We start from the raw sequence: 26,239 nt of genomic DNA, 5'->3' as shown, positions 1-26,239 counted from the left end.
TCACATAGGAATGAAACAGAGCTGGTAAAAAGGTGGCACAGAAACTAACCCATTGACAACTGGGGTGGTGTCGAGGTCCTTTGGGTCAACCACAGATTTCAAGGTAAATTTTTGTAAAATTGTGGTCAGGAATAAAAACAGCTCCCCGCGGGCCAGGCCCTCTCCCACACAAATCCGTTTCCCTGGAAACAACAAACAGAGGGTACATACTCCTTGAACTCTGTCTTTCTGGCTGTCAGAAAGAGACTATGTAGTATCCATTTGACAAATGTTTGAATGGATGGATGGAATGGCTGGATGGACAGATGGGAAAAGGGTGAACACATATGCTATCCACCTAACATCTTATCATAACAAATATCATTCCTTCAAGAAATATTTATTGACTATTCCAAGCACTTGATTATTCATGCATTATAACTGCAATTTCATATTTTCAAATTTCTACCCATCTTTTTCTAGAAACTCACGTATATTGGCTGTATTTTCTGATCCTAGTCTAGTAGTCCCACATGTTTCTTTTCATTCTTCACAGCCTCTGTTCTCTGCTCTAAGTATACCTACTCTTCATCAAACTCTAACACACCTTGAAGTTTCAAGTTTTATAACACAAGATTCTCTTTGGCTAAGTTGTAGTTCTCTGATATTTTCAGTTCCCAGTTCAAGTTTTATTTCTAAAGGGAAAGAACTGGGTCACCTCTCCAAAGTTCCAGTAATCTAGCCCAATAATGAGCATGTTTCATGGGGAGGGAAAGTGCATAGGTATTGGGTTGCTGCCCCTCATCATGGGCATGAGCATTTCTACCAGCCCCAGGGTAGGTACTATATAACTCCCAACTGACCCTTAGAAGGTATCCTGTCCTCTAAAGTACTGAATAGGGGGAAAAAAAAATTATTACCTGTTGAGAAAGCCATGAAATAGTCACTCTTCCTAAAGTTGCCACTCTCATCCAGAAAGTGGCCAGGGTCAAACACCTCTGAGTTGGGAAATTCTTTGTCATCATGTAGCACAGAAGTCAGTGATGTTAATATATCTGTGCCTTGGAAAGAACAGATGAAGATAAACTGAACTATGAAAAAGTCACAGAGCTTCAAAAACTGCTGCAAATCATTTAGTACAATCTTATGATCAATAATGAAGAATCCTCAGTCCAAAGAAGGGCAGTGACATTTTGAGGCAGAAAGAACAAGCAATAAAGAAGAATAAGTTTAAGACTAGTGGCAAAGATACTGCTAAGTGAACAGCCTCTGAAATACTAGGTATTTCTAGGTATTTCCAGACCTTATGAACCATTCTGCTTATCACATTTGGACAGTGGTGTCTGACCCCACCAGCTGCTTTTCTTTATCATTTCAATTTTCACTCATCTTATATGTGGATTATGGTTGAATATGGGAAGTCTCTATTGGACTTGAAAGGTCTGGAGTTATCTGTTCATAGTGTTTTTGTAAATGGATTATGATCTTCTATGATAATAAGTATGGCAACAAATGGGGCTTCCCAGGTGACTCAGTGGTACAGAACTTGCCTGCCAACGCAGGAGACTTAAGAGACACAGGTTCAATCCCTGGGTCTGGAAGATGCCCTGGAGGAGGGCATGGCAATCCACTCCAGTATTCTTGCCTGGGGTTATCCCTTGGACAGAGGAGCCTAGTGAGCTACAGTCCATAGGGTCACAGAGTAGGACACAACTGAAGCAACTTGGCTTGCATGCATGGTAACAAACATTAGTGTTTACCGTTGCCATGAAGACCGTTTACTGTTGCCATAATAACATACAGTAGGGCTTCCCTAGTAGCTCAGTGGTAAAGAATCCACCTGTCAATGCAGGGACACGGGTTCAATCCCTGCCCTGGGAAGATCCCACATGATGGAATCATGGAGCAGCTAAGCCCAAGCACTACAAATACTGAGCCTTTGCTCTAGAACCTGAGAACCACAACTGTTGAGCCCACACACTGCAACTAGTGCCCTAAAGCATGTGCCCTAAAGCACATGTTACACAATAAGAGAAGTCACGGCAAAATGAGAAGCCAGTGCACTGCAACGAGGATTAACCCCCACTCACCACAACTAGAGAAAAGCCCACAGGTAGCAACAAAGACAAAGCACAGCCAAAAATAAATAAATAAAATTATTTAAAAAAAAATATGTGGTTGCTTTCATTGCAGATTAATCCTAGATTTGAGACACAGGATCTATGATAAAACTAGAAACATCATTTTACACCAATTCAGCTTAGTATCATTAATTTAAACAAGTTTTACTAGCAAAGTTAAAACTGTTGGGCGAATGATTAAGAAGTGTTATTCTCTCAAAGCTCTAATGTACCATGCAATAGATTTTTATGTATTAAGTATAAAAAAAAAGACCTGTTCCTTGGAGACATCTGACAGGTACCACTTTATCATGTGAACAACACTGCATAACCAATAATAATGGGGTAAATGACAGTATAAGCCTTCACCTGGTTTATGAGGAAAAAGAAACTATAAAGGTTATACTAAGAAAATTAGGAAATTTTAAGTATAGCCTGTACATTAAACAATATTATTGTTTCAGTGATAACTCCTGTGTACACATGCTATTATTCTTCTGCATACAATAATCACTGTTATTGAGGTATGCATACTGAAGTAGGGAGCTTTTAATGGATATCAGATATGGATAGATAAGCATTTATTAATGGAAGAAATTTTCACATATTGCCATATAGTGAAGTTGTTCTGTTTTATAAATGATTTAACTTGAATTCTGTATTAAGTAAAACATCCTGTTATGCTCTATCAAATATATGTTGTCCATGCTCCTGCTCAGTCATGTCCGAATCTTTTTGACTCCATGAACTGTAACCTGCCAGGCTCCTCTGTCCATGGGTTTTTCCAGGCAAGAATACTGGAATGGGTTGCCATTTCCTCCTCCAGGAGATCTTCCTGACTCAGGGATTGAAATGGTATCTCCTGCATCTCCTACATTGGCAGGTGGATTCTTTTATCACTGAGCCACAGGGAAACTTCTCTAATCTGATAAAAAAAAATTCTAACAAATATACATAAAACATCATTCCCAATAGTGAGATGTTAACTTCCACTTTCCTTCATATCAGAAATGAAACAAGGATGACATGAAGATATTAGCCCAGATAGCAGGATAATATATATAGAAATTGCTATTAACTAGAGATGTTTTCAAAATGACTTTAAATTTAGCAAGGTTGTTACATATAAGGTCATCAAAATGATAAAAATCAATTATATATTTTGATATTCCACATAAAAATGGAAAATGCATTTTAAAATGCTTATAACAATAACAATAAACACCTTGGAAAGACAAAAAATATGCAAATCACTGGCTGAAAAAAATTAAAGAAAGCCTTTAAAATAGAAAGACTATATCATATCCAATAAATGAAAAATTCAATGTGTCATGATATTAAGTCTTTCCAAACTGATCTAGCATGTCACTCTGATAAAAAAATCCCAGCAGAGTGTTCTGGTAAATTGACAAATTGATACTAATGTTCATTTGGAAATGTGGACAGCTATGGTTAGCCCAACAACATAAAAGAAGCAGAACAAATTTGGAAGTCTTGCACTGCTACCTGTCAAAATCTGTTATAAAGCTTTACAGACTAAACTGGAAACAACACACAACCCATCAAGCCACCACACACATGACTATTTTTACTTCTCTCACCTTGTATTCATCGAGGGTTGCCCCCATACTGTGTAAATGAGAACTTCAAGACCAATGAGGTCAGTAAAAGAGAAACCAATCTTACCTTGGGGATGAAGTAGTTTCTGACTGTAATATCACGGGTCACAGCATGGGGCAGGTTGGTGGGGGCCAGGTCAATGTATCTCTGGATCTCGTGGATCACAGCATCCGTGTAGGGCATGTGGCTCCTGTCCTGCATGCAGGGGATCCGGTGTCTGCCAATGACACGGTCAATCTCTTTCTGGACCTTAGCTGATAAGGAAGGTAAGGAAGATTGATGGAGAAAGAGGAAAATTCACACCACATTCCATACCAATTCAGGGATACATGAGGCACTATGATGGTGTCCCTGTATCATTATACACATTAACTATATGGCCAGAAATGGAACTAAACTGAGCGAGATAATGGCCATAATACAGACACGTAAAAGTCTCTTACAAGCCTGGCTTAAGATACATCTATACATCCTTCTATATTAGCATACATGATAAAACAAAGAGAAATGATGAAATGTTTCAAATATAAACAGAATATAAAGTCAAGAAATTATAGTCCTTAAAGAAAGAAAGAAGACTCAAATATTAATTTTATATCAGAATAATGTGGGTTGAAAAGTTAAATTATAATATGTGTGTTTTGTGTATTTGTGTATTATGCGTGTGCAATTTGCAATGGTACTCAGGTCATTCTCCAGCTGTCAAATGCCACCACCTTCAGCATTCTAGCAGTTTCTTCTGAAATTCGTGTCCTATTCTAAATAATGACTCTCTATTTTTATTTCTCACTCACAGATTCTTAAACAATATGAAATCTTGGTATAAGAGTTGAGAATTTACATCTCCATCCTTCCTCATACAAAATCACACACACACCACACACACATACACACCCCCTTAATCTATTTCCCCAATATATTTACACCACAAATTTTGATGGTTAGAATATTCATTGTATCATCATTCTACAATGCTCTCTGGTTAAGACAATTATGATCATGCTTCATATTTGGTACTTTCTTGGACTTAACCACATCTCTTTAGGTCAATTCATAAAATTCTGTACCCTGATTCAGGATTATTTCCAAATGCTTAGGTAGATGTTCAAATTCCTAATCATAATAACCCTATTATTCAGAAGCCACAGGGAGTCCATCACCTCTCTTTTGTTCTTGGTATCTCCCGAAACATCTGCTTTATTCATCTAACCCATTTAGAAATGGATACCTTCCAGGCCTGCTGTCTAGCAACAACACTGATAATTTCACTCTCCTCCATGAGGTTTCCAAACCCTGGAGCCCATGACTTCCTCTGACATGACTTCAGGCATTTGGATGAGAAAGGGGAAAGAGTGGGTAAAAATTTGTTAAACATACAAGTCTGAAAATACCCTTTTAAAAATTAATACCCAGTTTGATAGTTGCTCTTGAATTATAATGTGGTTGTAAACTCTTTTATCTAGAACCTGCTACATCTCTCTAAATGTTTTTGTGATATTTTTCTCTTTTATCCAGGTATGCTGAAATATCATGACCCTGTGTATTAGGGTGGATGTTCTTATTTCATTCACTCTGTGAGACCTGTTGAGAGAATTTTCTGTCTACATGGCAAAACTTGGAAGTCTTTTCTCCAGAGTGCTCACTCACTGGAGTCTTCCTCTGGCTGCTGAATTTCAGGAAGCAGGATGGGAAAGGAGCTAAAAATCTCTGAATTCAAGAAGTGGATTCTTCCCTAACCTTTCCTCTAAGCTGTGACCTTACTCTTCCCCTGTCTCTGCCCAGTGTCTCCAAACGTAACCTTAAGGACTGTAAGAACATAAATGACTTCTCCTTGTTTGATGCCACCACTCTAATGGCAGAAAGTGAAGAGGAACTGAAGAGCCTTTTGATGAGGGTGAAAGAGGAGAGTGAAATGCTGGCTTAAAACTCAACATTCAAAAAACTAAGATCATGGCATCTGGTCCCATCACTTTATGGCAGTGATTAGATAGCATCGCCGACTCAATGGATATGAATTTAAGCAAACTCTGGGAGATAGGGAAAGACAGGCGAGTCTGGAATGCTGAAGTCCACGGGGTCACTAAGAGTTGAATACGACTTAGTGACTGAACAACAACCACAAAATTATGACATTTCCTCTTTTGACATTTAGGCTATAACTTCATCCTCTCTACTGACTTCATTGTCAACCCTCAATATGCTCTCTATGATTCAAAAATCTGTTGAATGTTTGTTGGCTGCTTCCTGACTTCAACTTAGAAAGGCTAATTCTCATAGGTTATAGGTTATAATCATTTCAGTGGTATTCTGACAAACAAGAAAATATGTGCTTCTAAACATAACCATAGCCTTTAAAAGTTAATTTCTATGCACCTATGGACACCTTATCTTTGACAAAGGAGGCAAGAATATACAATGGAGAAAAGACAGTCTCTTTAACAAGTGGTGCTGGGAAAACTGGTCAACCACTTGTAAAAGAATGAAACTAGAACACTTTCTAACACCATACACAAAAATAAGCTCAAAATGGATTAAAGATCTAAACATAAGACCAGAAACTATTAAGCTCCTAGAGAAAACATAGACAAAACACTCTCCGACATAAACCACAGCAGGATCCCCTATGACCCACCTCCCAGTGTATAGGAAATAAAAACAAAAATAAATAAATGGGACCTAATTAAAATTAAAAGTTTCTACACAACAAAGGAAACTATAAGCAAGGTGAAAAGACAATCTTCAGAATGGGAGAAAATAATAGCAAATGAAGCAACAGACAAAGAATTAATCTCAAAAATATATAACCAACTCCTGCAGCTCAATTCCAGAAAAATAAATGACCCAATCAAAACGTGGGCCAAAGAACTAAATAGGCATTTATCCAAAGAAGACATACAGATGGCTAACAAACACATGAAAAGATGCTCAACATCACTCATTATCAGAGAAATGCAAATCAAAACCACAATGAGGTACCCTGTCATGCCTGTCAGGAATGGCTGCTATCAGAGTCTACAAGCAATAAATACTGGAGAGGGTGTGGAGAAAAGGGAACCCTCTTACAATGTTGGTGGGAATGCAAACTAGTACAGCCACTATGGAGAACAGTGTGGAGATTCCTTTAAAACCTGGAACCAGAACTTCCATATGACCCAGCAATCTGCTGGGCATACACACTGAGGAAACCAGAATTGAAAGAGACACGTGTACCCTAACGTTCATCGCAGCACTGTTGGTAATAGCCAGGACATGGAAGCAACCTAGATGTCCATCAGCAGATGAATGGATAAGAAAGCTGTGGTACATATACACAATGGAATATTACTCAGTCATTAAAAAGAATACATTTGAATCAGGTCTAATGAGGTGAATGAAACTGGAGCCCATTATACAGAGTGAAGTAAGCCAGAAAGAAAAACACCAATATAGTATACTAACATATATATATATATATAATTTAGAAAGATAGTGACAACAACCCTGTATGCAAGACAGCAAAAGAGACACAGATGTACAGAACAGACTTTGGGACTCTGTGGGAGAGGGCGAGGGCGGGATGATAAGGGAGAATGGCACTGAAACATGTAAATTATCATATGTGAAACAAATCGCCAGTCCAGGTTCTATGCATGATACAGGGTGCTCGGGGCTGGTGCACTGGGATGACCCAGAGGGATGGGAAGGGGAGGGAGGTGGGAGGGGCCTTCAGGATGGGGAACACATGTACAGCCATGGTGGATTCTTGTCAACATATGGCAAAACCAATACAATATTGTAAATTTTTTTTAATTAATTTTTTTAAGTTAATTTCTAACAAAAAATTGATGCTTTTGAACTGTTGTGTAGGAGAAGACTCTTGAGAGTCCCTTAGACTGCAAGGAGATCCAACCAGTTCATCCTAAAGGAGATCAGTCCTGGGTGTTCATTGGAAGGACTGAGGCTGAAGCTGAAATTCCAATACTTTGGCCACCTCATGGGAAGAGTTGACTCATTGGAAAAGACCCTGATGCTGGGAGGGATTGGGGGCAGGAGGAGAAGGGGATGACAGAAGATGAGATGGCTGGATGGCATCACCGACTCGATGGACATGAGTTTGAGTAAACTCCGAGAGTTGGTGATGGACAGGGAGGCCTGGTATGCTGCGATTCATGGGGTCACAAAGAGTCGGAGTTCTTTTTGAAAGATAAAATTCTTGACCCCTTAAAATGTGTATTTTGGCAACAACCATTTTTCTGGAAAAAAAACCTATGGATTAATACAATTTCTTTACATACACATCTTAAGCTAATTTATTATCAATCTAACTCTTTAGAGGACTTCTTAGAGTGTTGAAATTGCATCAGGTGACCTCACTAAATTTCTGATTTCCAATCTCTTTAATAAGGAGAGCTTCCAGTTTCCCAACCCTGGTTTCTTTCTTTCTTTTTTTCTTTTATTGATTTTTGGCAGCTCTGTCCACAGCATGTGGGACCTTAGTTTCCTGACCTGGGTTTGAATCAGTACTCCCTGCATTGGAGGTTGAGTTATAACCACTAGACCACTGGGGAAGTCCTTGGACCATGGCTCTAGAACTGCATTTTCAGCATGTAGGGACATCAGAGTAGTCTTTCCATAATCAAAACCAATATGCAGCTCGAGGCCAATTCATGCTGGCCGTGCTTGCTACACATGACCTCCTATGAAAGTCAGGTGCTTAATATCTTCACATATTATGTAAAGACATCACATTACTATCCCTTCATTAAATCTGGGGGAAAAAATTAAGCTGCTCAGTCAGAGATTTAAGTAATTCTGTAAGAGAAACAAGGTAGAATACATTCAAGCATCTTTCTATCATCTCTTCTGCAGTCACCCTGCCCACATGTTATCATACCCATGACCTCAGGGTGTTTCAGCAGGAGGAGGAGCCCATATCTCAGTGTGGTGCTCATCGTCTCTGTCCCAGCTACAAACAAATCCAATACAGTGTTTGCCAAGTTTTCAGCTGTATACTCCAGTTCTTGATTGTGCTTTTCCTAGGAATAGTTTAATTAAAAAGTTACAAACCATACAAAAAAGGAGGAATTATGGACCAGAATTAGCAAAAAAAAAATAAGTTGACACAAATCATTCCTGAGGAATTCCAGATATGGACTTACTAAACAAAAACTTTAAGATACATGTCTTTAATATGCTTAAATAGCTAATGAAAATCATCAAGAACTAAAGAAAATCTGAAAAGTGTACAAACAAGTATAGAATAACAAGAAAGGTACTATAGAAATAAATCAAACAGAATTTTGGAGCTAAAAATCACACTACTTGAACATTTTTCAATTTACCAGAAAGTTTGAACAGTAGACTATGGGAAATCCAAGAAAGAAACAGCAAACATGAAGCAGAATAAAAATTTCCAGTGTGATTATCAGAAAGAAAAAGGAATAAAGAAAAATGAATAGAATCTAAGGACCCATGGCACTCAATCAATTGTACTAACATCCATTTTATGAGATCCCAGAAAAGAGTTAGGGAAGGAATAGAAAATAAGTATTTGAATAAGAATGACTGAAAACTTCCAATATTTTATGAGGTACATGAATCTAGAAATCCAAAAAGCTAAACAAACTCCAAGAGGAATGAAACCAAGCAGACTCACTGTAAGGCATATTTTTTTCCATTTATTTTTATTAGTTGGAGGCTAATTACTTTACAATATTGTAGTGGTTTTTGCCATACATTGACATGAATCAGCCATGGATTCCCCATCCTGATCCCCCCTCCCACCTCCCTCTCCACCCGATCCCTCTGGGTCTTCCCAGTGCACCAGCCGCAAGCACTTGTCTCATGCATCCAACCTGGGCTGGTGATCTGTTTCATATTTTAATCAGACTGTCAAAAGCCAAAGCAAAAGAGAGAATGTTCAAAGCATCAAGAGAATAGTAACTCGTCATGCACAAAGGATCATCATTAGGATAACTGCTCATTTTTTCCACAGACACTGTATAGGCCAAATATCAATGGAAAGATATATTTAAAATCTTAAGTGTAAATACGTCAACCAAGAATTTTGTATTTGGCAAAACCATCCCTCCATAAATTAGGAGACATAAGACATCCCCAAATTAAAAGCTAAGGGGTTCCAGTTAACAAAACCAAAGGACAAGATGATAATTCAAAGCCAGATTGACAAACAAAGTTCCTTGTTAAAAATAACTATGTAGATAAATGGAAAAGCAAAAGCTACTGTATTCTAATATAAAAGCCTCATTTCATTTCCTATATTATTTAAAAGAAAAAAAATCATGAAACAATCATTATATGATTCTAGTTTATGATTCTAGGCACAAAATATAAAGATGTGATTTTGTGACACCAATGAAATAAAGGGGGATGAAGCTGGATGGGAGCAGAGTTAATGTACATGATTTGAAGCTATTGAGGAATCAGTTCATACTGAATTGTTATGAATTTAGCATGTTAATAGTAATCTCTTTTATAAGTACTAAGAAATTAATTTTAAAACACACAAAAAATTTGGAAGGAAATTAAAAAAGCTACATTGGAAAAAGATCAAACAAAAATAAGCCATATTTAAGGAACTAAGAAACAAAAATTATAAAATACATTAGAGCAAAAAATTATAGGGCAGAAATAAATTCTTCAATATGAGTAATTACTTTAATCAATTGAAACTCATGGTGTAAGACAGCTATTGAAGGAATAAGATTTTAAACTGTGCATCTAAATATTCCACTACATAATCCTAATATATCTATACTAGTATAGAATATAATTTAGCCATAAAAGAAGGAAATCCTGATGTCTGTGACAACATGGATGGGCCTTGAAGTTATGCTAAGTGAAATAAATGAGACACACAAAGACAAATTACCATATGATCAAATTTATATGTGAAATATTTTAAAAACTTGATCTTATAAATAGAGAGGATATATTGGTGGCTGCAAGAGTTGGGAGGAGAGATAAAAATGAATGAAGGGAATCAAAGATGCAAATAGTCCAGTTATAAAATAAATAAGTCCTAGTGATGTAATATACAGCATGATGACTATAGTTAATGACATATTCCCTACTGAATTGCTAAGAGAGCAAATTCTAAGATTTACAAGAAAAAATCTATAACTATGTGTGACAATAAATGTTAATTATAAACATTGTAGTCATCATTTTTAATGTATGCATATGTTGAATCATTATGTGGCACTATAATCTATAACTAATATGTTATATGTCAACTATTCTCAACAAAAAACCTTGTATGTGGTACAAGATGTTGTACATTTGAGATGCCAAAACACAAATACATTGAATGAGAAAGAGGGAAGGAGATTTTGCAAATTATGAGTAGCCAAATAAAGCAAGACTGGCTATAATAATGTTAGAAAAAATTTTTATCAAAAATAGTTTAAAGGGACCAAATAAGAATGGGATGTTTTATAGTGGACTAAGAAAGGTGATAATAAAGTTTAACATTCAAAAAACTAAGATCATGGCATCTGGTCCCATCACCTCATGGGAAATAGATGGGGAGACAGTGGAAACAGTGTCAGATTTTATTTTGGGGGGGGCTCCAAAATCACTGCAGATGGTGACTGCAGCCATGAAAATAAAAGATGCTTACTCCTTGGAAGGAAAGTTATGACCAACCTAGATAGCATATTAAAAAGCAGAGACATTACTTTGCCAACAAAGGTCCGTCTGGTCAAGGCTCTGGTTTTTCCAGTGGTCATGTATGGATGTGAGAGTTGGACTGTGAAGAAAGCTGAGCGCCAAAAAATTGATGCTTTTGAACTGTGGTGTTGGAGAAGATTCTTGAGAGTCCCTTGGACTGCAAGGAGATCCAAGCAGTCCATCCTAAAGGAGATCAGTCCTGGGTGTTCACTGAAAGGACTGATGCTGAAGCTGAAACTCCAATACTTTGGCCACCTGATGTGAAGAGTTGACTCATTGGAAAAGACCCTGATGCTGGGAGGCAGGAGGAGAAGGGGACGACAGAGGATGAGATGGCTGGATGGCATCATCGACTCGATGGGTGTGAGTTTGAGTAAACTCCAGGAGCTGGTGATGGACAGGGAGGCCTGGCATGCTGAGATTCATGGGGTCGCAAAGAGTGGAAAACGACTGAGCGACTGAACTGAACTGAACTGAAGAAAGGTGAATTCATCAAGTCATATAATTATAAACACATATTCATCAAGCAACAGAGCCCCCAAAATATATGAAGCAAACATTTATAGAACTGAAAGGATAAATGGAGAGTTCTACAATAACAGTGGGAGATTTCAAAACTCAGCTTTCAATAATGTATAGTACACCTAGACAAAAGATCAATGAGTAAATACATAAGACTTGAACAACCCTAGAGTCAATTATTCTCACAAACATATAAAGAATTCTCTATTCAACAACAGAAGAATGCAGAGTCTTCTCCAGTGTACATATAACTTTTTCCACAGTAAACTATATGTGAAGTCATAAACAATTCTTGACAAATTGAAAAAAATAAAAATGATACAAACTATCTTTTCTGACCACAATAAAATGAGGCTAGAAATAAAAAACAGAATGAAAATTTACAAATGCATAAATGTAGAAAAATAAATCTGATAGCTCCACATGTAAAGACCCTGGAAGTTTCAACTCCATTCCTAATAACAAGTGAAAACCTGAACAGACTAAAACCAACAATTCTTTTAAGACTCCTAAGAGAGTTGAGCACAAAAGGAAAACCACTGCCCCCTAAATTGGAGAGGTTGAAAGGGAGTCAGACTTACCAAAGAAGAGCTCATGAACAGAAATCACAATGAAATTCAGTGCTAGGGTAGGAAAATCTGAATCATATTTGAGAAATTGCTAAAAGCTCAGTGTGTAAAACACTGAGAGAGGGATGACTCCACAGGATGACTGAGTCATCCAGGAGCTACCATAATTTTTGAAATTTATTCTAGGAGCTTGAGCAAATTCTGACAGTGCAACTGGAAAAAAAATCCACTCATGTTTCCATCAGAGGAAGGGCAAAAGGAAAAAATAATTAAATGAAGTATAGTTGATTTTTAAAACTGTGCTGGTTTTAGGTATACAGCAGAGGATATACACTTTTTCAGATTCTTTTCCATTATAGGATTTTACAAGATCTTGAATACAGTCCCTTGTGTTTTACAGTAATTATCTATTCTATATATAGTAGTTGAGTATCTATTAATCCCATACTCCCATTTCATCACCCCCTTCCCTTTATTACCTAACAAAATAAATTTGTTTACTATGTCTGAGTCTGTTTCTGTTTTATAAATAAGTTAACTTATATATATATATATATATATATATATATATTTAGATTCCACATATAAGTGATATCATAAAATATTTGTCTTTCTCTGTCTTGCTTCACTTAGTATGATAATCTCTAGGCCCATCCATATTGCTCAAATGGCATTACTTAATTCATTTTTAATGGCTGAGTAATATTCCATTGAATATATATATCACATCCTACTTATCCATTCATCTGTTGATGAATACTTAGGTTGCTTTCATGTCTTGGCTACTGTAAACAGTGCTACTATGAACACTGGGGTGCATAACTTTTCAAATTATAGTGTTCTCTGAATGCATACCTAGGAGTGGGATTGCTGATCATATGAGAACTCTATTAATAGTTTTTAGAGAAACCTTCATACTGTTCCCCATAATGGCAGCACCAATTTACATTCATACCAATAGTGTAGGAGGGTTCCCATTACTCCACATCCTCTCTACCATTTACTGCATGCATGCCTCGTCACTCATTCATGTCCAACTCTTTGTGACTCCACAGACTACAGTCTGACAGACTCCTCTGACCATGGAATTATCCCAGCACGAATACTGGAGTGAGTTGCCACTTCCTTCTCCAGGTAATCTTCCTGACCTGGGATCAAACCCTACATCTCCTGTGGCTTCTGCATTGGCAGGCAGATTCTTTACCATTGAGCCATATTTGCAGACTTTCTGATGACAGCCACTCTGACCAGTGTGAAGTGACACCTCATTGTAGTTTTCATTTGTATTTCTCTAATAATTTGCACTTCCCTGATGGCTCAGATGGTAAAGAATCCACCTGCAATGCGAGAAACCTGGGTTCAATCCCTGGGTTGGGAAGGGCCCCTGGAGGATGGCATGGCAACCCACTCCAGTATTCTTGCCTGGAAAATTCCATGGATAGAGAAGCCTAGTGGACTGCCAACTCCAGTCCATGGAGTCGCAAGAGTCGGATACAACTGAGTAACTGAGCATGCATGCAAACATATATAAGGATATAATACCAAAAATATCAATTTTTACTTTATTTTTATAATACCAAAATATCAATGCTCAACAGCAAAGACAAGGAACCTAATTTTAAAGGGGCAAAGGACTTGAATAACAATATTTCTTCAAAGAAGAAATAAAAATGGGTAATGACACATGAAATATATTCTAGATCATTGTTCATTAAGGAAATGCAAACTAAAGCCACAAAGAGAGATCACATTAACCAGACTAGCTTTAATAAATACAAGAAACTAGAAAATAAATAATGGTAATTACATGGGAAAATAGGAATGCTTTACATTGCTGGTAGGAATATAAATGCTTCAGTCACCATGGGAAAGTCTGGCTATTTCTCAAAACGTCAGACTTAAAATTACCATAGGCTTCATAGATTTACTCCTAGGAATATACTCAACATAAATGAAAATATGTCCATGAAGAAATTTGTACACAAGTATTTGTGGCAACAGTGTTCATTCAGACCCAAAGGGAAACACCACCAATGTCCACAAATACATGAATATATAAAAAGTCATGGTATATATATTAAAATGGAATATCATGCAGCCATACAAGAGAGTAACAAATACTGATATACATGATAACTTAGACAAGAATCCAAAACATTATACTAGATGAAGCCCAAAACAAAAGGGGCAATGCTATAAGTTCTTTTATATGCTATATTCATGCACACATGCTAAGTCGCTTCAGTCGTGTCAGACTCTTTGTGACTCCATGGACCGTAGCCTGCTAAGTTCCACTATCCATGGGATTCTCCAGGCAAGAATACTGGAGTGGGTTGCCATGCCCTCCTCCAAGGGATATTTCCAACCCAGGGATTGAACTCACATCTCTTATGTCTCCTGCACTGTCAGGAGGGTTCTTTACCCCTAGCACCACCTGAGTAGTCCCATACTATATTCATAACAAGCAAATCCATAGACATAAAGCAGAAAACAGGTTAACACATGATGGGGTGGAAGGAATGGAAAGTGATCATTTAATGGATATGGTATGTTTCTGGAGAGCAATAGGAAAGTTTTGAAATAAGAGAACTAGTGATCACACAACATTGTGAATGCAAGTATATACAACTAAATCATATACTTTAAAACAGTGAATTGCATGTTATATGAATTTTACCTATATTTTAAAATGATGTTACTCCATAAATCAATCAACAGATTTCCTGCAATCCCTATAAAAATCACAAATTTCTTTGCATAAATTGACTAGTTTATCCTATAATTAACCCAAAAATTCAAAGCATTCAGAATAGCCAAAATATTTTTAAAAATTAACAAAAAAATTAGAGGACTCACAGTTCTCAACTTGAAAACTAAATGCAAAACTAATAATTAAGATGACCAGATGATATGCTACTAGTATAAGGACTGACATTTAGATTAATGGAATAGATGTCAGATTACACAAATAATCTAGGGCTTCCCTTGTAGCTCAGTCAGTAAAGAATCTGCCTGCAGTGCAGGAGACCCGGGTTCAATCCTTAGTTGGGAAGATCCCTTGGAGAAGGAAATGGCAACCCACTCCAGCATCCTTGCCTAGAAAATCTCATGGACAGAGGAGCCTGGTGGGTTGCAGTCCATGGGGTCGCAAAGAGTTGGGCACGACTGAGTGACTAACACTTACTTACTTAGTTACACAAATAAAGGGTCAAATTTTGAGTGCACTGATTTTTGACAAGGGGGCCAAGAGGGAAAAGGGGTGTCTTTTCAACACATGGTATAGAATTTATGCCCACAGACATATAATTCCAGCTCCATATCATTTCATTCCATTCATTTCATTTCATTCCATTCCATTCCATTTCATTTCATTTCATTCATAACAATTCATTTTTACTTCACACTCAAAGTGCTCTCTTTCTTCCATCCACCTACTCTTCCTCATCACAGGCCTATGTATACTATATATAATATATACAGTATTCACCATCTAAAATTCCTTCCCCTGTCCTTCACTGCAAATATATTAAGATTTATTTCCAAACACTTGGTATGCAGGAAGCCCAGCTAGATTAAGCCATGCTTTTCCATTCCCTAATACAGTGTGTGCAATGATCATGTTCAACTTCATATTATTCCATGATATTTTGTATTTTCTAACTTGTTTCTAATTGTTTCCATTTCATCTGAGGGGTCATTCTGTACTTCTCTATAGGAAGATTATTAGTAGGTAAAGAGTAGAATCAACATATTCAATTAATTTAACAATTAAACATTATATCTTCCATAATGCATACCATATATTTGGACATACATCATGTACTTAAAATGTTTGTCAACATTGCTGGCCAAACCACTGAAACATCACTGGTAAATTCAACAGCCCTAAAAATGCACAAGCAATCAAATAATTGAGCTGTCATTAACATTTTACCTGTTCCATCTTGATCAGGAAACAATCAATAAAGTCCTGAGGGTCGTTAATGTCCAGAGATGCTTGGTGTTCCCTTGTTTTCTCCAAAACATAACTTTTCAAACAAGCAAAATTTTCAAAGAATTTCTTATGTTTTCCTGGAATATAATCAAGGAGAGCAGGGAAAAAACTGCAGAGCTAGAAAAAAAAATTGTTCATTAAAAGAAAACACTTAATGAAGATTTAAATATTATATGCCAAGCCCTGGGTAGAAAATGAATTATAAATATTAAAATAATTCAGTCACTGTATAGATGGGACTTTTTAACTTCACAAATGCATAGTTTTCTATGCTAATAGATGTATTTCAGGGAGAACATTATGACCAGGGATGAAAGATGGTATTCATCTCCTATACTCATACATCATGTTCACAGTATAAAGGCATCTTTGTATCAATTCTTTCATTTTCTGCATCAATTCTCCTCACAATTAGGTAATAAGAGATAGCATGAAACACAATGATTCACCTTTTATAGATGATATCAGATTATGGGAGTTTAGGTAATCTGATATAGAAAACAAGCTGATCCCTGATATTTCTATTTCTGTTTAGTGGCCTCAATCATAAAATCGGTATTTTAGGACTAAAAGGGTTCTAAAGACACCATGGAACACAACTCAACATTTTATGGATAAAGTAACTGGGAACCACAGCAATTAAGTGACCTCTGTAAGGTCACACCATTGACTTTTAGGCAGAGGACAGAACATTTAGCTCAGCACAGGGTACACCAGTGATGTTGGTTTGCGGTTCCTACACTAAAAAATAATCATTTTGTCATCCTCAAAGCAATTATTTTGTCAGTTAAGATACCAACTGAAGCATCAAACTCTCCTATCATATTCAGTGTCCCCTGGGAGCCCCTTGAAGGAAATATTCTCTTTCTTCCCAAATAGATATTTCTGTCAGCTAACATGCTGAAGAATCCATGAGTAGAAATTGGGGAACAAGACTTGTGGGCAATGGAAGCCTTTCCAGTAGGACCTGGAAGTACTTCTACTGCTGTGGTCATGCTTTGGGGAAGTTACCAAAGTAGTTTACAGAAACTGGTCTTTGGATCTTGGTGGAAAAACCACTGAACAAGGTAAATGGGACTGAACTGCAGTTCTATATTCTGGGCACGTATTTTCCTGTCTATCATTAAGGGCTCTGCAGTCATCCAGATGAGTACACCCAGATGAGTACACCATGATGCTAAGCTCTGGGCAGGACTGTGTTGTTCACACATTCACCTCACAGCTTGGTGCCCAAAGAGATCTGGATCTCATGGGGAAAAGAGCCAAAATGAATCCTTGAGAAGAAAGGACTTTGGCCTCACCTGCAGCTATGGAGAGCCCAGAAGCCTGATGTTTTCATTCAGTCTTTCCATTAGATCTAAAAAAATCTGATCTTTATAATCAAAACGATTCCGGAAAATAATGGAGCAGATCACATTGCAGGGGGCACAGCCCAGGATGAAAGTGGGATCGCAGGGCGACCCTAAAGAATAACAAACAATTTGAACACACCATTAAAACATACACAAGAGACACTTGATATTTGAGATAACAGGTAAAGGTAATTTTTTAGAAACTCTAAAGCGATATCTCATCAACAAACTCCTTTAAAAATAAATATTCAGCATGCATAAAATCAACACATCACTTTACCTTAACCTGAGTAGGATATTTCAGCACAGCTAGTTAAATAACAGGCTTTTACAAATATTCAATTCACTCCTCCCACCTTTACTTGTACCCTTTTCACTCAAGGTGCCTGTAAATTTGAAGGGAAAATGACAAGAACATCTAAAGAGGCCATTTTGTATGATTTGATAATGAAAGTTATCAATGTTCAATATCATCTGTCTGCAAATTAAACACTGACAGAAAGAAAGAAAATTATTAGGGAACTCAAAATGAATAGTTGAAAAACTCATGTGCAGAATCAGGGAGGAAAAGCTAAAGTGAGAGAGAGAGACTGTAGTTGAAGTCATGCATTTGAAAGAATAAATGTAATAAAACACAAAGTATCCATGCTATATGAGAAGAAAAACTAAGATACAAGTGAACAATTAACCAATTATTATAAATTGAATTTTTGTCTAATTATATTTTGCCTAATTTATATTAATAAAATGTAACATTTTAATTTCAAACATAAATCCCTAGATAAGTGAAACAAAAAAAGTAACTTGATGAGTGGAATTCCCTTAATTTTGTTTCATGTTTAAAATTTCTTCTTTTTTAAGAATTGATGTCCCTCATTTACCATGGCCATTAAAATTAATATATTTAGAATTAATACTAGAGAGGATTTGGAGAAAAGGAAACACTCCTATACTGTTGGTGGGAATATAAATTGATGGAACCACTATAGAGAACGGTATGGAGGTTCCTTAAAACACTAAAAATAGAGCTACCATGTGATTCAACAATCCCACTCCTGGGTGTATATTCAGAAAAGATAAAAACTCTAATTCAAAAAGATACATGCATCCCGATTTCATGTCAGCACTATTTATAATAGCCAAGACAAGGAAACTAGAGAAGGCAACAGCAACCCACTCCAATATTCGTGCCTGGAGAATCCCATAGAAAGAGGAGTTGGGTGGGCTACGGTCCGTGAGGTCACAAAAGGTCAGACACGACTGAAGTGACTTGGCACAAGACACGGAAACAACCTAAATGTCCATCGGCAGATGCCTGGATGCCGAAGGTGTGACACACACACACACACACACACGTAATGAATATTGTTGTGTTGTCTAGTCTCTAAGTCATGTCTGATTCTTTGTGACCCCGGGACTATAGTCTGCCAGGCCCCTCTGTCCATGGGATTTTCTAGGCAGGAATACTGGGGTGGGTTTCCATTTGCTTCTCAAGGAGATCTTTCTTTTTTTTAATTTATTTATTTTTTCAGTGGGTTTTGTCATACATTGACATGAATCAGCAATAGATTTACAAGTATTCCCCATCTCGATCCCCCCTCCCACCTCCCTCTCCACCCGATTCCTCTGGGTCTTCCCAGTGCACCAGGCCCGAGCACTTGTCTCATGCATCCCACCTGGGCTGGTGATCTGTTTCACCATAGATAATATACATGCTGTTCTATCGAAACATCCCACCCTCACCTTCTCCCACAGAGTTCAAAAGTCTGTTCTGTACTTCTGTGTCTCTTTTTCTGTTTTGCATAAAGGGTTGTCATTACCATCTTTCTAAATTCCATATATATGTGTTAGTATGCTGTAATGTTCTTTATCTTTCTGGCTTACTTCACTCTGTATAATGGAGATCTTTTTAATCCAAGAATTGAACCCACATCTCCTGCATTGGCTGGCAGATTCTTTACCACTAATGTCACCAGAAAACCCCCAATAAATATTACTCAGTCATTAAAATAAAGACATAATGCCATTTTCAGCAATATTAAATTATTATATTGAGTGAAGTAAGCCAGAAAAGATAACTATAACATGATATTGCTTATAGTATGTGAACTGAGAACTTCTAGATGTACCTGCTGGATTTAGAAAAGGCAGAGGAACGAGAGATCAAATTGCCAACATCTGTTGTATTATAGAAAAAGCAACAGACTTCCAGAAAAACATCTAATTTTGCCTCATTGACTACACTAAAGCCTTTAACTGTGTGGACCACAACAAACTGTGGAAAATTCTTAAAGAGATGGGAATACCAGACCACCTTACCTGTCTCCCAAGAAACCTGCATGCAGGTCAAGAAGCAACAGTTAGAACCAGACATGGAACAACAGACTGGTTTCAAATTGGAAAAGGAGTATGTCAAGCTTGTACATTGTCACCCTGCTTATTTAACTTATATGCAAAATACATCATGTGAAATGCCAGGCTGGATGAAGCACAAGCTAGAATCAAGATGCCAGGACAAATATCAATCAATTCAGTTCAGGTCAGTTGCTCAGTCCTGTCCTGATTCTCTGTGACCCCATGGGCTGTAGCATGCCAGGCTTCCCTGTCCATCACCAACTCCTGGAGTTTGCTCAAAGTCACCTCCATCAGGTCAGTGATGCCATCCAATCATCTCATCCTCTGTTGTCCCCTTCTCCTCCTGTCATCAATCTTTCCCAGCATCAGGGTCTTTCCAAAGAGTCAGTTCTTCACATCAGATAACTAACATATTAGGGCTTTAGCATGAATGCTTCCAATGAATACTGAGGACTGATTTCCTTTTAGCATTGACTGGTTTGATCTCCTTGCTATTCAAGGGACTTTCAAGAGTCTTCTCCAAGATCAGAGTTCAAAAGCATCAATTCTTCATCACTCAGCTTTCTTTATGGTCCAACTCTCACATCTGTACATGACTACTGGAAAAACCATAGCTGTGACTATCTGAACCTTTGTTGGCAAAGTGATGTCTCTGCTTTTTAATGTGCTGTCTAGATTTGTCATATCTTTTCTTCCAAGGAGCAAGCGTCTTTTAATTTCATGGCTTCAATCACCATCTGCAGTGACTTTGGAGCCCAAGAAAATAAAGTCTGTCACTGTTTCCACTGTTTCCCGATCTATTTGCCATGATGTGATAGGGGTGGGGGGAAATGCCATGATCTTAGTTTTTTTTGAATGTTGAGTTTTAATCCAGCTTTTTCTTTTTTTTTCCATTTATTTTTATTAGTTGGAGGCTAAATACTTTTTGGACTCTGTGGGAGAAGGCGAGGGTGGGATGATCTGAGAGAATAAGCCAGCTTTTCCATGCTTCTCTTTCCCTTTCATCAAGAGACTCTTTAGTTCTTCTTCGCTTTCTGCCATAAGGGTGGTGTCATCTGTATATCTGAGGTTTTTTATATTTCTACCAAAATGGTGACTTCTACCTATTAACTTTAGGCTGCCTAAAGTTATCCTGAGCCAACAGCTTCCTGTAAACATACCCTGTGACACAGCTCTGCCCACAAGAGGGACAAGACCCAGCTGCACCCACCAATGAGCAGGTTTCAGTCCCACCCACCAGCAAGCCTGCACAGCTCCAGGACTAACCTCAAGCACCAAGGGGCAGACAAGCTAGAAGAACTACAGTCCTGCAGCCTGTGGAACAGAGGCCACAAACACAGGAATTTAGACAAAATGAGATGGCAGAGAAATATATTCCAGACTGTACATTTGTTGCTGCTGCTGCTAAGTCACTTCAGTCGTGTCTGACTCTGTGCGACCCCTTAGATGGCAGCCCACCAGGCTCCACCATTCCTGGGATTCTCCAGGCAAGAACACTGGAGTGGGTTACTAAAATCCAAAAAAGATGGGGCAAAATTTACAAACTGAAAACAGAACCAAATTCTACTTGGAGAAGACAAGATAAGCAGGTAAAAATTTAGTTAAATAAATATTTCATGACTTGGTTCTAAATAGGAAAAGGAGTACGTCAAGGCTGTATATTGTCATCCTGCTTATTTAACTTATATGCAGAGTATATCAAGAGAAACGTTGGGCTGGATAAAGCACAGGCTGCAATCAAGATTGCCAGGAGAAATATCAATAACCTCAGATATGCAGATGACACTGCCTTTATGGCAGAAAGTGAAGAAGACCTAAATAGCCTCTTGATGAAAGTGAAAGACGAGAGTGAAAAAGGTGGCTTAAAGCTCAACATTCAGGAAACTAAGATCATGGCATCTGGTCCCATCACTTCATGGCAAATAGATGTGGAAACAGTGGCTGACTTTATTTTGGGGGGCTCCAAAATCACTGCAGATGGTGATTGCAGCCATGAAATTAAAAGACACTTACTCCATAGAAGGAAAGTTATGACCAACCTATACAGTATATTAAAAAGCAGAGACATTGCTTTACCAACAAAAGTCAAGGCTATGGTTTTTTCAGTGGTCACGTATGGATGTGAGAGTTGGACTATAAAGAAAGCTGAGCACAGAAGAATTGATGCTTTTGAACTGTGGTGTTGGAGAAGACTCTTGAGAGTCCCTTGGACTGCAAGGAGATCCAAGCAGTCCATCCTAAAGGAGATCAGTCCTAGGTGTTCATTGAAAGGGCTGATGTTGAAGCTGAAACTCCAGTACTTTGGCCACCTGATGCGAAGAGCTGACTCATTTGAAAAGACCCTGATGCTGGGAAAGATTGAGGGCAGGAGAAGAAGGGGATGACAGAGGATGAGATGGTTGGATGGCATCACCGACTCGGACATGGGTTTGGGTGGTCTCCGGGATGGACAGGGAGGCCTGGCGTGCTGCGGTTCATGGTGTCGCAAAGAGTCGGACACAGCTAACAGACTGAACTCAGCTGAACTGACTTGGTATATGGGTGTTTTAACTGAATTAAGATGTAGCATACATTTATTCAAAATATACAAATCAGTACAATTAGTATTGAATAACAAGAAATAATGAATGCTGATACTTTTTAAAGACTGCTGTCTTTTCAAAGAAAGCATAATTGATGAGAATTGCACTAAGGTATACCAAGATGATTAAAACCATAGATCGTATTACCATTGGCCAGAATTGTAGGCCTGAGCCCTGGAAGTAACTCTCAAAATTGTCTGTAAGGCTGAATATATAAATATAGTCCATTTAACTGAACACACATGTTACTTGTTTCATGTCCCATAATGGTCATTCCCACCCTGTCCAATTAACAAGTATTCCCTGGTAAAATATTCCAGAATAGACAACCACATTATCTCTACCCTTCTCTGTTCTTTAATATTTTTAGGAAATGACTCAAAACTATGTTTTGTGGTTTCTGGTTTGAAAACAAAAAGTTTAGGAGATAATTTGATTAAATGATCTTTTTGCCCACACTGCGTGCACAGTCATGGGAGTACACACACAATAAGCACAGATACACAAAAGCTCCTTGGCTGCCTATGCTTTATAACCCCCTCCCCCATCTGAGGGCTGACAGCCAATACCCATATGAAAGATGCGGCCTTCCCTGAAATATTTCCAAGGATGTAACTGGAGAGAGAGCAGCCTGTTAAGGTCAGACTTAAGAGAAAATAGAATCACCCACCATTGGTTTTTCTCAACTCCTCCACAAGGCAGCGTGCTTCCTCTTGAATACGGTCCTCAACGCTCCTCTTCCCCATCCCGAAATTCCTCAGGGTCATGAGGGAGAAGCGCCGGGTCTCCTTCCATATCTTGCCATTGCTGAAAGCGATTCCTACCAGGGAGCGAAACAGAAACTAGGAAGGACGTTCTAGGGGAGGAGGAGTGAGCTGACACATGGCAGCCTCAGAGAAGGAACACGATCTGCTGGGGGGCCACGGTGCGGGGGCAGGGGGAGGGGGGCGGCATTTTCAAATTGCTCTTTTCCATCCTCCCCACTCCTACCCTTTGCCAATGCTGAACACCCACACATACATACCTACCGTATCCCTTAGTAGCTCTTTGAAGCACTGGGTAACTGCCTCTTCTAGAAAACTCCTCTCCCAGGTCAATCAGAGCTTCCTTCACTACTTCATATCCATGCAAGACCACAGTGGGCTTCATGCCAAAATACAGAGTGAACACAGGACCGTAGACTTTTGAGAGCTGGGAATGAAGAGGCATGTAACAGCAAAAGAAGTCAATATGAGATACTATGCTGTGCCTGATGCTGAATGTATTATCATCCTGCTATTATGTTTTTATTCTGCCAGAGAGAGCCTAATTATGTATTAAATTCATAATTTAATGCATAAATATGGTGGTAATTGTTATAGGTTCTACTTACAGATGACCTGAAATGCTGGGTAATGGCCCAAGTAGCTGGTGCACAGATTATAATTAATCCTCAGATCAGCACTTTCAGTGGGTTTATTTTCCCCACTATAAATAAGGAAACTGAGGTTGCAGAATTCTGTTCCATGTCCAGCACCCCAGGGCTAATATGTAGACGATTCAAATTTGAAGATCATAGTCACCCTCTGATCCTTGAGAGCAATGTAGCAATCCTCAAGGCCCACCTTTTGGACCAACAGCCAGCTCACTGCTTCAGAATCACCCATGGAGCAGTCATTAGAATTCTGATTCTGTAGCCCTATGATGAATACTAGAAATTTATAATTAAAAAAATAAGTTCATATAACTCTAATGCCCAGCCTAGTTTGAGATCCTCTGGTATCACTAACACAGAAAGAGAGGAAGCATCATAGAGGCAGTGCCAGGACATGCAGCATCTCATGGAAGACCAACACTTTCTATGCGGCAGCATTCACAGGGTACAGATGGCAGTTTCCTGCAGAATCCAAATGAATGCTGCTGCCACCAGTGGGAACCTAACTGATGACTTCTTTCTTTCATTCCCCCGTGATCATCCTAATCCTAAATTAATTCCTTAACACCAGGCACAATGCCCTTCTTCAGAAAAGTTCTGTTTTCCTGGTCATTTGAACAAAACACACAACTTATATAGTCAATGATTTCAGGAAAGAAATCGCTAATCATATGCTGAAGCTGAAGCTCCAGTACTTTGTTTGGCTACCTGATGTGAAGAGCCAACTCACTAGAAAAGACTCTGATGCTGGGGAAGATTGAAGGCAGGAGAAGAGGACGACAGAAGACAAGATAGCTGGATGGCATCACTGACTTCAATGGACTTGAGTTTGAGCAAGCTCTGGGAGGTGGTAAAGGACAGGGAAGTCTGGCGTGCTACAGTCCATGGGGTCACAAAGAGTCAGACACAACTGAGCAACTGATCAACAATATAGTAAATTATTTCTGGAAAGAAATCACTAATCACAAAACATTTCACTTACCCTTTACTTCCAGTCCCATGTGAAATAAAGGAGGCAACACTCCCAGCTTTTAAAACTTAATTATTTTGATTCTACCTTACAAAGGCATAAACGCTTCTCTACTCACAAAACACATTACTTTGTTCCTCTATTTATGATAATAACAGGCCTGAAAAGGCAAGAAAAATATCAAATTTACAGGGAGTAATTTGCTTCAAACTGACCTGCTTTAACAGTGTGCTCGTAAGAATATATATTGTTTTTTAAATTGGGCTTATTTTACTTACCTTTTACAAGACACTGGAGGAACATAAAATCTACTTACACTGCTTACAGATTTGCTGATTTCCTTAACATCTAATTGTAGGATGTTTCCAAGAATTGGGAGAGGAGTGGGGCCCAGCGGGAGCTTCCCTTTCCCAGAGCGCTGTTTCCAGAGTGAGAGGAGAAGAAGACAGCAGAGACAGAGCACCAGGGCCACAGCCAGATCCATTGATGCCGTCTCTCCTTACTCAGACGGCTGTGAGCCTGAAATCGAGAGCTTTTGTAACAGGCCCTGCTAATTCAACTTGGGCCTCTCTGAGGAATAAAGATACCATTCGATCACATCCACTTTGTACTCTATTCTGAATGGACTTTGGCCATTGATAAAGATAAAATTAAAGTGTCCTTTAGTCTTGTTTTCCTTCTGTTCAATGACGACTGTAGAGACTGTCATTTAATTGCACTGCGTTGGGATCAGGTTTGCTAACAACAACAACAAAAAAGTATTTCCATTGTGCAGCCAAGAATTAGAACCACTAAAATAAATAACTTGATGCCCCAAATAGCTCAAAACTCTGGATTCTAGTCAATGACCAGTTGCAAATGTATGACTTTGAGGGAAATCGGTGTATTCTGTGCCTTTTTTTATTAAAAAAAAAAAAATTATCTTGTAATTCAATATAGGATAATTTGTCCTTGAAAATGTATGTGTTTAAAATTTTTAATGTACTGCACTACCATTACAGTTATAAAAAAATAATTAATTATGACATATTTAAGGTAGTTTAAAAATCAGAATAGAGTAACTATGGTTCTGGCATCCAAAATGAAGTTTG

The 26,239-nt window shown here is 38.2% G+C and overlaps 1 protein-coding gene across 1 annotated transcript; it reads right to left on the bottom strand.

Annotated features, from left to right (window-relative positions):
• LOC133070270 (cytochrome P450 2C18-like) lies at positions 1-25,632 on the bottom strand. The gene is given in 10 exon segments (XM_061162229.1): positions 1-182; positions 900-1,034; positions 1,967-1,973; positions 3,786-3,973; positions 8,593-8,734; positions 16,416-16,592; positions 17,777-17,937; positions 23,435-23,584; positions 23,793-23,955; positions 25,465-25,632. Coding segments are annotated over 10 exon segments (1,473 nt in total).
• Positions 25,633-26,239: the final 607 nt, after the last annotated feature.

Source organism: Dama dama, chromosome 15, assembly GCF_033118175.1.
Source record: "Dama dama isolate Ldn47 chromosome 15, ASM3311817v1, whole genome shotgun sequence".
Taxonomy (NCBI): Eukaryota; Metazoa; Chordata; class Mammalia; order Artiodactyla; family Cervidae; genus Dama; species Dama dama.
Note: the sequence above shows the minus strand (reverse complement) of the source record. Positions and strands in the feature narration are given on the sequence as shown.